At 39.2% G+C, this 16,099-nt stretch overlaps 1 protein-coding gene across 3 annotated transcripts in view; it reads left to right on the forward strand.

The window, feature by feature from the left end:
* Positions 1-1,310: 1,310 nt before the first annotated feature.
* The window catches only part of SLIT2 (slit guidance ligand 2), a gene marked incomplete at both ends in the record, with an annotated part of 381,466 nt that continues 366,677 nt past the window's right edge, over positions 1,311-16,099 (forward strand). For all 3 annotated transcript variants that reach the window (XM_082837578.1, XM_082837576.1, XM_082837577.1), the window contains 3 exons: positions 1,311-1,489; positions 4,217-4,288; positions 5,453-5,524. In XM_082837578.1, coding sequence (XP_082693704.1) covers positions 1,311-1,489; positions 4,217-4,288; positions 5,453-5,524 — 323 coding nt within the window. The remainder of the gene's footprint in view (positions 1,490-4,216; positions 4,289-5,452; positions 5,525-16,099) is intronic.

Below are 16,099 nucleotides of genomic sequence, written 5' to 3' on the forward strand. Positions count from 1 at the left end.
CTGGGAAAAGTTCCTGCACTTTGAGAAGGAGAACCCACTTGTGGGCTGTCGGGGGGAGACCGAGGGGCTGCCCCGGCCCAGGAGCCTGCTCTTATTTCTTCCACTTTGCCATCAGGTGTCTGCTGCGGAGCTGCGGCGTATCCGGGAGACGAGAGGGGCTGACACACGCACGCACATAGGACTGCCGTTCAGCTGCCTCCTGGGGTCTCCTCGGATTAGCAGATACCACAGACCCAGCTGCCATCTCTCCACCGTCCGGAACGCCCCGGGAGGACCCGGGAAGCGGACACCTCCAGCTTGGCCTTTGCACTCTTTCTGGCCGGCCGGTCAGCCATTCCCTAGTCTGCCTTAGCAGGAGCTCTCATCCTCAACTTGGCCTCTTGGATTTCCTCTCCCGGGGTCGTGACTAGTGGATATTCCTGCCTGCTGGGCGGCTCGATTGCCCTTTTGTCTTTTCTGCGTGACCCCGTGGAAGGCCCTCGTGCGGAGCGTCTCCAAGGACGCCGGGGCGGGAGGCGGAATTGCCCAGACATCCTTCAGCGAAGTGCATGTGTGTTTGCAAATCGTCCTCCGCTGTCGGTAGACGACGAGGACCGGCCCGGGCTGCGGAGGAGCAGCAGGCCGGTGGGGCAGGCCGCGTGAGTGAGCCTCGCCAGGAGCCCCGCAGCGCGGTCCCGCGCCTCCTAGGCTGCGCGTCAGCCCGGTGCGCCCCCGCGCGCCATGTCCGGTCGTTCAGCGCGCTCCGCTCCCGGCCCGCGGGGCTCCTGCGCCTTCTAGTTTCGGAGAGCCCACTTTGACCGAGGCCACCATTCCTACTCAGCCTCCTTCTTCTGTCTCCTACCGTCCTCCCTGGAATTGGATTTGCAGAGGGGGTCGGTGGAACCGGATCACCCCTGTTCCACGCGCAACTGGCCCCTGCATCTTCACGATCTTCACCGCGGTTGGGAGCTCCAGGTCTTTTACCTCCAAGTTGATATTTGTGAGGCAGACGACGCGTGATCTCCTCCCCGCTGCTTTGGGGTCTCCCTGTAGCCTTGGCCGGGCCAACTGATCTTCAGGACCTAAAGTTGCCCAAGGAGCGCCTGCCTTTCAGGAGGAGGGTGAGGGGAGCTGAGAGGCGTGTATCTGTGTTAGCTTTACTGCCTTGAATATTACTGTTACTTCTATATTATCTTGTGCACGTTATCCGGACACTCTGGGTTGCTAGACTCGCGCCAGGCACTGGGCCTCAGGCACAGCGCAGTTCCAACAGAGCAGCAAGCTAAAGAGAAAACCCCTGGCGCCGGCGAGCTAGGAGGCGGCGGGGGAAGATGCGCGGCGTGGGCTGGCAGACGCTGTCCCTGTCGCTGGGGTTAGTGCTGGCGATCCTGAACAAGGTGGCGCCGCAAGCGTGTCCGGCGCAGTGCTCCTGCTCCGGGAGCACAGTGGACTGTCACGGGCTGGCGCTGCGCAGTGTGCCCAGGAACATCCCCCGCAGCACTGAGAGACTGTGAGTATGGGCTCTTCCTCCCCACCATCGGGGTCGCGCAGCCCCTGCGTCGAGACTGGAGGGACTGCGCGGCACAGAGAACTGTGCCTGGGTCAGTCCTCACTAGCTTTCCCGAAGGCGCATCCTGGTCTTGAACTCTCTGGGAGGGCGCTGCCCGGGGAGGGGCCACTGCCCAAGGAGGGGCGGGCCCGCTGGCTGCTGCGCTTGGTCCCTTCCTCCGGCTCCAGTCCCGCCACTCGCAGCCCTTTGCGGGCGAGTTCTGTGAGGTTGGGGAGACGGGGAGATGGGGGACGAATAGTCGCGGATGCCTGGGGCAAGGGAGACGCGACTTTGTTCCTCGGACTCTGCAAACGGAGTCACCTTGCGGTTGGGAACTGTCGCGGGTCGGTTCAGGGCCGAATCCCGGCTCTTGTCATCGCGGGGTGGCGCGAAGAAGGGGGGTTGACGCGGGAGGGGGGGTACTCAAAAGAGAGAAACTTCCGCTCCCCGGCTTTGTGTCGCCCTCCTGGGGACTGAGGGAGAGGAGACGGGGTCGTGGGGCGGCTGAGCCCGCCCAGGGGCGCTTCTACAGGCCGCGGAAGGAAGGATGCCCCAGGACGGCAGCAGCTTTCGCGGTGGCCGCGCGCAGCCCCCCGCGACTCTTCACCCGCCTTTCATTTCCCCTGGGAGGAGGCGGCGGCGGCGGCGAGCCCCAAGGACCTGTCCGAGGGGGGAGGCTCCGGAGGCGGACCACGTCCCGTCGGCTAGGCGAAGTTAGGGCTGGTTCTCTAAGCGGAGCCGGCCAAGTCGGGTCTGACCAATTTGGTGACCCCGCGGCCCTCGGCTGCCCCCTTCGGCCCTTCCTGCTGAGCCCTAGTGCCCCCTTTCCACCTTTCTGGCAGTTTCTGCGTCCCTGCTCGTGGCAGCCTCTCCCCTTCCTTCCTCTCTTCGCGCTCTGCTGCCCGCAGACATCCCCGCCTCCCTGTCTCTGTGAGCCTCTAATGAAGAAGTAATCGCAACGCGGGTGTTGACGGCCCACGCGCCGCTTGTGGGGCGCGTTCCGAGTTCAGGGAAGTGGAGCGTGGAGGCCGTTCTCTTTGTGAACGCAGAGGCCGCCGCCCCGCGCTTCCCGGGCGCCCGGGGCGCGCTCCCCTCTCCGCTGAGCTTGGGCCCGGCGGGGCGAGGGCGGCCGGGGCAGCGCTCTCAGGCTGCGCTCCCCGGGCCCCTGCGCCCCCAGGCTGCGAGGGGGGCGGACGGCTGAGGGGACGCCTTGGATTCGCAGGTTTCCACCAGCGCGGCCCGCAGCGCGTCGAGTCGATCTTCTTATCCAACCCATTTTCCTCGCCCTCAGTTTAAAGGCCAGAGTTGAGCCATTCCTTCCCTTGCCAGTGGCTGCCCCATCCCGAGCCCCACTGGGCCGCCCGCTACTCCGTCTCTGCCCTCCTTCCCTGGCCCGCAGCGCTGTGCAGGTTGAGTCCCTACCCAGGGTATCTTGTCAGAATATGATCTCCCAAGTTTGTCTGGGACTGGGGGGCTGGCGGTGGCGGTTGGGACTCAGCTTATGGCAAGTAGCCCGGATAAAGAAAGACCCCAACCACTGTAGGAACAATTCGATGGCACTTTGCTCAGCACGGAAAATGGGTTGGGGAGAAAGCAGTGCAGAACTCTCTTTTAGCCCTTGTCATTTCATGCTATTCAGAACAGTTTAAAGTTTAAGCACTAACATGTCTTATTCAGCAAAAAGGGAACGGTTCGGGGAAAAAATAGCAATTGAGTTTTAAGGTCCTTGAAAAAAAATTTACCCCTATGAGGGATCTATAAAGAAGTTTCAGAAAATAGTTTACTCAGTGCTGGCTTATAAAATTATGTCATTGACAACATAAACACATTAAATACACATGATGTTTTCAAAGTCAAGGTAGGGTTTACTTCCGTGAAGGAGAACATTCAAACCGCAGCAAAGCCTGGTTTTATTTGAAATGATTGGAACCAGGGCAAGTTTAGATCTTGACCTAAGATGCCAGAAAAGGGGTTTGTGACTCTTGAGGGAAACGTGGTGCTGAAATCTGAACAAAAATGTCAGGGCCTGAATACTATTTCCACTATTGCCCTTGCTAGTAGTTTTCAGTTTACAGTCACAGCGGGTGTCCCCGAGCTGCAAACGAAGAGTTTCGTTTTCATACAAACATAGAATTGTTGGAAGGTAAATGCTTATAAATGCGAGTCTTTGAAGTGCAGTTCTTTTGATGGCACTCAAACTTTATTCTTTGCCTTAGGAAGTTTAGCCATGGTGCCACCTAAGGATAGGGTTCTGAATTTTTAAAATTTTCTTCCTGAATAGTATTAGAAAAGTGTTCCTTTAACTTCCTGAAGGTAACTTTTTGGGAACATTACTAACAATAATAGTAAATAGTAGAATACCTGTGAAATTAATATACACCTCCTTATAAAAGCAAAAATTGAAAGCATCCCATATACACACAAAAGAGAACATCTCTTGATAACAGAATCACTTCATTCTCTTGTCGTATGACAGCAAGCATGGACTCTGTAAACTTAATCATTTTAAAAATTTTCTTTCAGAGATGACTTCCTTTTCTTTCTCTCTCTTTTACTTTGCAAACTACTTTAGTAATTGGAACTGATCCTTTATCTCAAAGCTCTTATTTTGTTTATATTTGTCTTTGTTTAACTAGATAGTGGTAGAAATTAAACAGAACTTTCATTTTCTTACTTGTTTTCTCTTAGGGATTTGAATGGAAATAACATCACACGGATTACTAAGACAGATTTTGCTGGTCTTCGACACCTAAGAGTTCTGTAAGTATGTTCTTCTGTGTTTTGGAGAATTCTCTTTTGTTTTTTAAGGTTGTGTATTTTGAATTGTTACTGATCTCAGTTTTAATAACTGCCTCAATGACAGAAACATAAAATTTTAAAAGGCCTTAGTTTCCTTTTTTTTTTTTGTTTATCAGTGTACTTCAATTTTAATAAAAATGTAGGCCTTTATTTTAAGGTTGGATGCAAGCCATAGAAACAGTATAATGGAAATGACTTCAAATGTTTTGCTATACCATACCGTAAGTGCCTTATGCATATAAAAATGTAGAGTAGTTGCTTTTACAATATGAATGAGTAATGTGAGACATTTGATATACTTTTAGGATTTGAGATTAACTATAAAGAATTTAAGTGGGCCTGCATTTTATTATTGCTAATATAAAAATGTTCAGACTTTTCTAGCAAGCAACATGTACCTATATTTTGTAACATTAAAATCAAACAATCCAGGTTTTCGCAGAGTTTTTAGTGGGAACTGTTTCTCTATAAAAATATGTTGGTCATATTTTGAATCATTTCTTGTATTTTAAAGCTTTGCAACTCTTATAAAATTGTTGCAGTATGATTACTTTTTTAATTAATGTGTTAAGTTAGTTGTGAATAAACAATCATTTGAGATTCAGTGTAATGTAAAATTGTTTTTACCTATAGATTTATAAATGTTTACATTGCAGTGCACATATACTTTTGATCATGCGTGTTCATTGTTCACTTTTGAAAAACACATTTTTGGCCTTTATGAATTCTTCCAATTTCTGACATATATCCATCAGTGAATTGAAGTATGTGTATGATGAATTAATTATTGTATGTTGTTTCTTTCAGTTAAGAACTCACTTGAAAAACAGCCATCAGAGTTGTAGTGTCATGGGTTACTTTTCGGGATATACTATAGTTTAAGGTTCAGGATTCTGACGAAATTTTGTGAGAAACTGAATTAGTATTTTTTATGAAAGTTTCGTGATGAGGATGCTATTTTCCTTCCCTGATTTTTCTCAGATATAACATTGTTAGATTTGATATTGAATCTCAAACCAGTGCAGTATTTAACTTCATAAAGGGACACGTTTTCAGTTGCTGAACTGACACTTTTTCAGATGGTGAGTGGTAACATTAAGACTCCTGTTATACTTTGCATTTCAGTCAGCTTATGGAGAATAAGATTAGCACCATTGAAAGAGGAGCATTCCAGGATCTTAAAGAACTGGAGAGACTGTAAGTATTTTCAATTCCAAACTTATGACGACATAACTATATTTTAAAAAATAGTTGCATTTCAAGGACCATGTCTTCAATTTCATGTCTTAGTCTTTGTAAGTTTACGGAAACAAGAAGTTGATAAAGTGATTTTCAAACTAATTTACAATTAGAAATAATAGAATTTTTACATAAATAGTACTAACTTGTACTAGTTCAAAAATACAGACTTACTTTCCTGAGACATTTACTTCCTTGGTAACCATTGCTTTGGTACTTAGAGATGTACATTTTTTCTTATTTTTCATCTAGTTTGTTTTATTTGCTTATGTAGGAAGAAAGGTGGTAATTTTATTTGCATTTATGGTACATTATGGAAAAGAAGAGTTTTGCTGATAGTTATTTTAGTTCCCATGCTATTGCTATGTGTGTCATTAGTGACATTTGAGGAAATATTTAAAGTTCTTAGTGATAAAGATTTGCTTTCTGATATTTAACACTTGTGGTGAATATTATTAATAACTGCTATTCACAGTTTTATTTCATTATTTTATAGTAGCTTTCTAAATTTTTTTTTGCTGGAAAAAGAATTTAGTAGAAATGGAAGTAAGAGTTATGTTATCAAAGCCCATCGTTTAACATTGATTGTTTTTTTCCAAGAAGATCAAATGTGAACTTCAGGATTTAAAATACATTTTTATTTTTTCAGACACAAAATTTTATGGATTGTTATATATTACTGGAGGACCATTATTATTTAATGCCTATAGTGTATATATACAAAAGACAAAAACCTCTGCTGAAATAATTAGATAAAATACACAGTTTGTCATTTGAAATATGAATAATATATCTCCATATGTCTTGATAATTCAAGTTTAGTAGCTTTGCATTTCTAAGGGCAAATATCAGCTCTCTTAAAAGTAGCAACAATTATTTTAATGTTTCCATGCCTGCTTTAAGAGGCACTTTAGGTAAAAATAAAAATTTTATTTAAAATAAAATTTATTTATTTAAATAAATTTATTTATTTAAAATAGTGAAATATGATGTTCATTTAGGGCATAGCACGTGCTCAGATTCACTGGGCCCAAGGGCAAAAGTTAATTCTGTGTAACTGTAAGTATAAAAGTGGCTTGTCAATTTCTAAGGTATTTGTAAATATAGGCTACATTTTTATAACCTAAAGTAAAATTAAACAGAGATATCTAATTTATTTTGCTATAAAATTTTGTTCATGAATAATATTACAATATAGCGATATAATTGTGGAATTCAAAATAAATTTAAAACCACTACTTAGAGTTAGTTTTGGGGAGGAAATAAAAATAAGTTAAATATTTGGTTAAGTTTATAACAAAGTTTATAAGTTCGTAAGCTGTTTCTTAATATATAAAAATACTCTGAAAGTATTTATTCTTTGATATCTTTTATGAATAGCTAATCTCTAGTGAGAACTTGGCAAAAGTATTTTTAATCCATCCATTAAAAACTAAGCATTAATATAATTTAAATGTTTAGTAAGATGAATAGATAATTTAAAATTATCATTTAAGCATTAACAGTTTTTTCCATGAGTAACTTTTATTTATTCATATATATGTGTTTAGTAGTCACATATATACATTTTTCCATGTGAGAGAGAGAGAGATATATATGTATGTGTATGTATATTTTTTTCTTAAACAACTTCGATATCATTGAAGGATTCTCAGTGGCTTTTCATGAAGTCTGTATTTTGTTTATATTGTAATTTTAAATATTTTCAGAAACAATGGAATAAAACAAACTTTCTCATTATTTTTCAAGCCACTTTGGAGTACCATTTGAACCTTCATCTTGAATAAATGAACTTTTCCTAAAAATTATTAACCAGATACCTTATGATCTGAAATTCGATTAAAGTTGTAAGTAGGTACTATTTTTTGACTTCTACTTCCCCGGGAATGTCACTTCATCTCAGAACAATTTTCTGTTCTACGGAGATGCAGTCAGATGTTGCAGAGTGGGAGGAGGATTTGTAATTTTGAATGAAAACTAATATATATGCAGGACTTCTTTAAATCACCCCAGCTGTTGGCCGAGAGCAAATATTTCATATTTGTGAGGAAAAGCTGAGAAAATTCCTTTTGTTTACAACTGCCAAGTCCATCTGATGGAAGCACATTGTTATCTGACAGCCAATTCATCTCCTTGGGACTCTGGAATTCAAAACCATTTCTTAGGAGCATTGTGGATACACTTTTCAAATATTTATTTCTTTAAATACATTAAATGGCAAGCAGTTTTGCTAAAGAATGCATTCAGGTTATTGTGGAACAAACTATTTTAAATTTTTTTCAGTATATTAATTAAAAAAAATTTTAAAAAGCTACCCAGAGAGTTCTATAATCAAATTACTGTGGCCTTATAATAATATTATTATGGTATATATTCTTATTGTAGTAGGTGATGTCATTAACATCACACAAATTGCCTTTTTTTCCCCCGAAAGTTGCAAGGGACAATGTAATAAACAGGAAGTAATCAGTGAATTAACTTATAAATAATTATACCTTGTGTGAGTTTATATGTTTTTTTAGCAATTTAAATGTGAGTTTTAAATTCAAACTCCAAATTATGAAAAGGTGTATAAATGCAGGTTTATCTTGTGAATGCCATTTATACTGTATATATAATATAGCAAGTTAATTTTCTTTCTTTGTGTGAAGAACAAAAACTAAAAACATTAACTTTATTCATATGCAATTTATGGTTCTAAGTTATTTTTTCATTTTAAAATGATAAAATCAGAACAATTCCAAATATTTTGTGAGTATTTCAAAATTATAAGTTTTTTTCTTTTTATTTTATGTTGCTAGAGTTTTAACTTGATCAGAAAGAAGACATCTGAGAACAGAAGATAAGAGCTGTGCCTTTTAGAAATCCAACTTTTAATCTCTAAGAAACAGGGTCATGTGATTAGGTTGGATTTTAATTTGAAATACAGGGTTATCAGTCAAAATGTCAAGTAGTAGATGGGTATTGAAATCCTCCCTCCCTTCCTCCCTTTTCTGTCTCACTGCCTCCTTTCCCTTCACTTCCTTCTTTGTATTGTATAGAGAACAACAGCAGATGATATGATGATCAGAATGTGGTTATGAATCATTGTAAAAGGAATAAGTTTTAATCATGCCTACACACTATGAGCACACAGTACTTCCTGTTTTGACAGTTTCCTACTTTATGCCCAGACCTAACATGTGCACTGGTGGATTCCCATGGATGCTCTGTGTTGCCGTTAGTACCTGCTTATCTGAGATGAGAATGAAGCCTTGAGAATGTGCCTCATGTAGATTGCATTAACAGGTCTCATTGTTTAATCAAATGTTCAAATGAAATCTAATATAGTTAAGTGACTAGATAGTCAATGGAAATTAATTAAGGAAAAACAAACTACAAATAAGCTACAGTAAAGAAACATTTAAGAATTATACTTCTTTATATTTCACGGAAGATGCCTGTGTATACTTGCAATAAAGTCTCCAGGCAAAATTATTAATTCAAGGTATTTCTTGGTTAGTGTATAATATGTTAGAAGGCTAAAAAAATCACATTGGGACCCCTGACTTTTCTATGCTGGTGTAAAGTTATGTTGTTCACTTATGCCTTATGGAATTATGCTGCAGTCATTAAAGTTCTATTTTATGGCCACTTCAGTATTTCACTACTGCAAATCATCTGCTTTTGTAAGTTGTTGGATAATACAAATGCAAGAGTATGAGAAAGGTTTTGAAATTTTTTAAAGGTTGTCCAAAAGAAATTAGGGTATTTTGTCTGAAATACAACGAAACACTCAATGCAAAATAAAATGTGTATATGCCTAGGTTACATTAATGAGAACCAATAGCATACCATTGAAAACCTTGGATATTAGATATTTCATTAACTTCACAGTCATACCCTTGCAATAAGGAAATTGCAGAAGTGATAAAGGCAAAGGCTTGGACTGCACTTTTTTTCCTACCAATACGTTGTAAAGGCATTCCTATAAGACAATATTGCTTTAAACATTCCAAATTTTGGTATCTTTGGATTTGAGATTACCTTTTTTCTACTAACGTTGTCATTTGATACTCATTTTTACTTGAAAAAAAGAGTCCTGAAAATATTATTATAATGAAGCCATGCAAAGCCTGTTCACTTAGCTATTTTAAAGTTTCTATCAAGTAAATACAAAGAAAATACTCATTTTAATTTAGAAATGTCTTTACAATAGAGCCTAAATTTGACTAGACACTATCCTCTCAAAAGGATATCTAAAAGGCATATGTATTTTTTGAAGGTGGTGCTGAGTTATTTCTCCCTGGGTGTGCACACCATGCATAGGCATGAGATAGCCAATGTGAGGCTGAGGAACTACGGCACTCTAGAATTTTTGTTGTAGGTCGCTATACATGAGTTCAGATAGAGAATATGTTGTGGAACAGGTCTGAAGGAAGGCTCCCCTTATCCCCTGTTCATGAAGGTGGAGAATCCCTCTTCTGACTCATCCTGCAAGTTTATAGGCAACACATAACGTCCTTTTTCTTGAAGTAAGGGCAAACTAACAGTGCTAATCTCCTTGGAAAAGAATGCAAGCTCATCTTAAAAGAATTGTTCTCTGGCACCTTTATACCCAAGTTTAAAATCACGGCAGTTATTTTCTTGGGAAAGGCTCTTTAAAGAACATCTCAAACTCAGCAAAGAGGCTCAGTATGTACATTGTATGAGATAAATCATGCACCTAGATGTTGAAGAGTGTATCACTATCTGTGATAGCCAAATATCAAATTATTTTCACCTGTTTGTAAGCAATATTGAACGATTTTAAATTACATTTACTGACTATGGTCTTAGAAGGCTTTAATGCAAGTGCACTGTTAGAAGTTTTGCAGAACATTCAATCTGTCTGAGAGGGTTTCTCATGCAGCGGTTTTTTTTATGGGCCTTGAAGTTGAACGGTGGTGAGAAGGCCTGTTTGCTCTTTGTGGACCGTTTTATAAATTCTGAAACAGCAAGGCTGTTTATTTTTCCCACATCTGTTTTGGGCTCATCCTTTGTGATAGTGTTTGCTGGATGCTGTGTCCTTTATACCTCCCCTGAAATGAGTAGTTTAGTTTGCACTGTTACAATGTATTTGTGGAAGCAGCGAATGTCAAATATTTTACATTGAACTCTGTCTTTCATTCCTGTTGGATACCTTTCTGCCTGAATTATGCCTTCTAGACCGAATTCCACAACTTTACATGGAAGGAGAGACTTTTCTGTATGGACTTTGTATATATTGCTCTTATCTGTTTTCAAAGCAATTTATATCTGCTGGACTGGGAGGAATATTGGTGAAAACACTTTCAGAATGAAAGTTTGGTAACAATAGCACTGATTTGGTTTTAAGGCAATTGGAATCTTGCTTTAAGATAATATTAACAAAAATTTGTTTGATTGTCATCTTGGCAGTGTCTGTCCGCCCTGGATGAAGGTGGGGCTTCATCTCTCTGCTGCTGCCCTACTCAGTGTAGATAACCTAGACTCCCCTCAGTGTAGGCACCTTGTAATTTTATATGCTATTGCCTGGTGTCCTATGAATATTGGCAGACACTCATTGGTTGTGCTGTTGATTATCTTTCTAAACAGATACAAACTCTTCTACCTACTTTTAAAACATTAGATAGGAGTGGCATCAAAAAACCCTTGGTTTCAATTCCACTGTAAGATCTTGATCACATTGCTTTGTCTTTTAAAACTGCAGTTTTATCATCATTAAAACAGAAACAATTATCATATCTCATAGTATTGGTACACGATTTTAGTAAGATAATGCACAGAGTTTCACAAAATGCTTGACACACAGCACGTAAGGAACTATTATTATTATACATTTCATCATCTCCCTTCCTGTTTTTCAGAAACTGAGTTTCTGAATTATTTTATCTTATTGAGCTAATAAAATGTGTCTATAATAAATTTGACTTTTAAATATCCATATTTACCATCATTTTCCTTCTGATTTTCTTATAGCATATAATCAATAGACGAGATGTGAAGAAAGTACAAAACCTTCTCCAAATTTTTTTCAGAGTATTTATCAAAATCTCTGAATGTATAGAGACTATCAAGAAGTAACGGGAATGAATAGGAAGCAACATTTTTATTAATAAGTTTTGATCTCCCTACCACAGAATATAAAGGGTGAAAATACTGATATCACTGCTGAAAGTATAAACTTTAATACTAGCTAAATGTTAAAAATCTTTGCTTTAAAAATGTTAGCATAAAAGGCGAATGGTAATTTACCTGAGAAGAAGGCATTTATGTTTGAGAAATAGAAGATTGTAAAAGATAGACTTTTTAAGGCAGCATTTATCAAATACTCGTTACAGATCAGGCACATTGTAAATACCTTACATTTACAATGACAGGTAAATATGAGACTTGCATTTTTTACTAGCTTTGGTAAAATCGTTTTCATTTTACATTTTGGATTGGGGTGAACTTTGCAAATGTTAATTGAATTGAGGTGAAAGTTGAAACAATAAGAGACCTCCAACCTCTAGTAATGGACAAGTCACAGGAGCAGCTGGCAGATAATAATTTGAAACAATGCTTGTCAGTAATGCTTATGCTGCCCTTCAAGTTGAGGTTGTTAAGAACCTGCATTTCAGAGGCCAGTGATCTTTAGTGTGACCCAGAAAGATCATTCACCCTGCTGAAGGTCACACTGAAAAAATAGCCCATAGCACAGAGGAAACAGTTGCTGAGATCTTTCTTATCTTTACCCTAAAAATATGTGTCTCAGAGACACACATTACACACCTTTCTGAAACCATGAATTTCTATCCAGCGAATTTTCAGTCAGTCTCCTGAGATCTTGTGGGCAGATTCCATCTAGCTGGTGATGACACAGGAGCTGAATATCACTGAATCTCTTATCTGTCCTTTGACACAATTGAGTATCCTTGCTGGGAACAATTGGTAATTGACCCACCTGGTCTGCTTAATGCAGCAAATTCATGTTGGTTCCCATAAATCCTCCTCTGAGATGCCCTTAATTCACTACATGCTGTTTATCTGTTCTTGGACTATCAGATTTTAACTTCTTTAACACATTTACATTAGAGTTATTATTATGACACACTCATCTTCAAGCTACCAAGAAGTATTCTGTGGTATTAGAAGAAGCTAGGTTACTTTTTCTCGAGCTGTGTTTAGAAATTGTTGTGCACCTTGATAGTCTAACTTAATTCTGGATTTTAAAAAATCCTCTTTAGTTTAAAAACTTAATTTCTGGTCATTGTATTAGAAATTCTGCTTAAATTTTTTTCCTTTATTGGATATTTTGGAAGGGTTTCACTTTTTATTTTAATGTTTGTATTTCAATTTATTCTTAGTTCTAATGGAAGAGGAAACAGAACAGGAAGCAAAAGTGTATTGATAATCTTTTAAAGAAAAAAAGTGGAATCATACTATTTTTCTATGCATGTTACCATGTCACCTATTATCTGCCTTTTTTTGTATACTACTGTGTCTTATACACATGGTAGGCTTAGACACATTAAGATCATTCATAATAATTTTCATGGAATAGTGATAAATTACTTGAATTCTGAGAAAAATATTTTATACGTATTTTTGTTTTGCTCTCAACTTTAGGTATTTTAAATAGATCATTAAAATAGTGAACTGCCTATACAGCTAGCTTTTTTTTTTTAATAAAACTTGTTGTTTTATTTTTAGGTGATTCATTCATAGATATTTAGGAAGTGGGCTATGTAAAACTACATTTTTCCCAAAAAAAGATTGGTGAAAAGGAAAGTTGAGGATTACATTATTTTGAGGAATGTTTAGACTGACTCTTTGAAAGGAGTGATTCAGAGGGTATGTTCTGGAGTCAGCCCACCTGAATTCAGGTTCTAGCTCTACTTTCTATGAGCTGTGTACCTTCATCCAAAACAGCAGTGACAGTAGGACCTACTCATGGGGTAGAATGAATGTGATAATTCATGTAAACTTCTCAGAACAGCGACTATCACCTAGTAAGCTTAATATATGTTAGCTATTACTTTGGGAATGAATTAAGAACCACTAAGAATTTGAAAAAAAATTGAGAAAAGACACTGCTTGCACCGTATCTGAATTATCTACTTTCTTACAATATCTGAAATGAGACGAATGTAGACCCATTAACAAGAAATCTAGTAGCAGCCCTCAGTCACTTGGGTATCTGAATTTGTTTCACCATATTGAATTCCTTCCAATTTCTAGATGATGTTGAGAATGGCATGGCTGGGGGAGGTTGAAGGAAGGGAAAGGAGGCAATTGCTGTATAGAGCACATGAAAGCAGGTTTGGTGGCGGGTCTTAGGTTATCTGGAGGGTGGCATAAAACCTAAGGCGGGTACCTTAGGGAACATGCCTGGAGAAAGTTGCCTGAACATAAAATGCACATGCTAGGATTTTGCTGAACTATATCAAAATGCAAAGAGCAGTTTTTCCTAAGGACCTAATAAGTGCCCGGGAAGAAGGAAGGAAATACACAGATATGGCCTTTACACTTGAATAGTTTATAGTGTAGTGGGAATCAGACCAGTGTGTGAATAAATATAATATAGTGTGAGGGACTCTTATTTATCAAATACTATGGGCATATGGAGACACAGGCAAGGAAGGGATCAACTTTAGGAGAATCAGGGGAATTACACAGAGGATGTAAGAAAGTACCATTTGGAGAAAAGGGAAAGCTCTGTACAGAGAGTTGCCTGTGCAGGGGCTGGGGACCTGAAGGAGCGTGCTTGTTTTGGCTGGAGAATCATGGACGATGTTTGTTAGTCCAGTGGTTTGGATCAGATTATGAAAGCACGTCTCTGTCATTTCAAAAATTGCAATTGCCTCTTTGGACAATGGGGAGTCTTCCCTAGACAAATTCTCATTAGCCCTGTTGTGAATACTTGTAATCTATTTTTTCAGACAAAATATAACAAGGTCATCATTAAGTTATATTTTATTGAAAATGTTTAATAGTAGACTCTGGAAGTACTCTTTCCTCAGAACCATGCCTGGCAAAGAAAAAAAAAAAGCTTTTGGTTTCACTTTACAGTTAACCTTGTTAAGTGCTTTATTCATCAAAATTAGTGTAGGTGAAAAGTAAGTCCACCCTTTCCCTACTGATTTTACTATTATTCCCTCTGATTGTCTCAACATACATTTTTATGAGCAAACATTTTATTAAGTGCTGAGAGTATTTCTATAGATGACCAACTTTTTAATAATATGAGTTATGTAGCAAAAGATGGTAAGCATAGCTATCATTGCCTCATGGCGTTTTCGAGTTGGAAGAAGTTCTGAAGTTCACCTTGTCCAACTTTTCACTTAATGCAGAATTTCTTTTTATTACATCCGTTGCAGGGAAAAAAATGCATAGCCTCTGCTTGAATATATGTGGAGTAAGGAGTTGAGAGCTTCCTAAAGCCGATCATCCCATTTCTTAATATCTTTTATACTTAGAAAGGTCTTCCTTATGATTTACTTTCTTGAGTTATAATTACTAGTGCTATTCCTGCCCTCTAGAGACTAAATAACTGTGATTCTGCTCCCATCTGATGACCGTTTAAATATGTCATCATATTTAAAAGGGGGCAAGATTGATATGCCCTCTTTTCCTGCCACCTTAACATTTATCTTTACCACAAGAAACACCTCAAGTTTCTTCAGTGTGATGTTAGTTTCTGGACGTCCTTACTCTCCTCTAGAGCTATAGCAGCTTATAAATCATTTAAGTGTGCATTTTACATTAGCTTGTCATCATTTTATTTAAATTTGGGAAAAGTAGACAGGATAGATATTTATTTTTACTGAAATGTTAAATTGTACACTTAAAACGAATGAGATTGGGATATGAGTACATGAAGGCCAGATTTTGCCACTCTTTAGTTAGTGTGCATAGTCCAAAAGAGCTTAGTTATGTAGTACCGGGGCTTAAATTGAGTTAGAGTTGCAATCAAGTTCTTTTCTAAAATATTTAAAACATCCCAATATCACTTAAACATTAAGAAAACATTACTTAAACATTTTTGCCCTCATTGTTAGTTATAACTCAGCCTTATTCAGTTAAGAGTCAAGAACTGTGGATTGAGGTTTTCTTGTGATTTTGCCTGGAGGTAGAAACCATGCTGACACTTTCTTATACATTTTTCTGAAACTAAATGAAAAGCTAAAAAAAATGAAATTTCTACCTCCCCTCAGTACCTTGGCTGAAAATTTAGGTCATTTGGGACAGCGTATGAATTATTTTAGGGCACCATTTAATATGGTATTTCTGCTGTATGTTGAACTTGCCTAACCTAGACACCAGAGTCTGAGTCCAGAAATCCTGTTTCATTGCATCTGTGCTGGTTGACTGATGTTGCAGGGGATGTGAATTTAGAGTTTAGGCCCCAGTAATCATCATCTGAGTAAGCACAATGGAAAATTGCTTTAAAGAGTCATGTAACAAAAGGTGTAACCAACTTCTGATTTTCAATGCTTGAATTCTCTTGAATGTCGTTTCATTCTTTCCTGAAATACAGGATGAGGCATG

The sequence above is a fragment of the Leucopleurus acutus genome (assembly GCF_964270905.1).
Source record: "Leucopleurus acutus genome assembly, chromosome: 4".
Classification (NCBI taxonomy): Eukaryota; Metazoa; Chordata; class Mammalia; order Artiodactyla; family Delphinidae; genus Leucopleurus; species Leucopleurus acutus.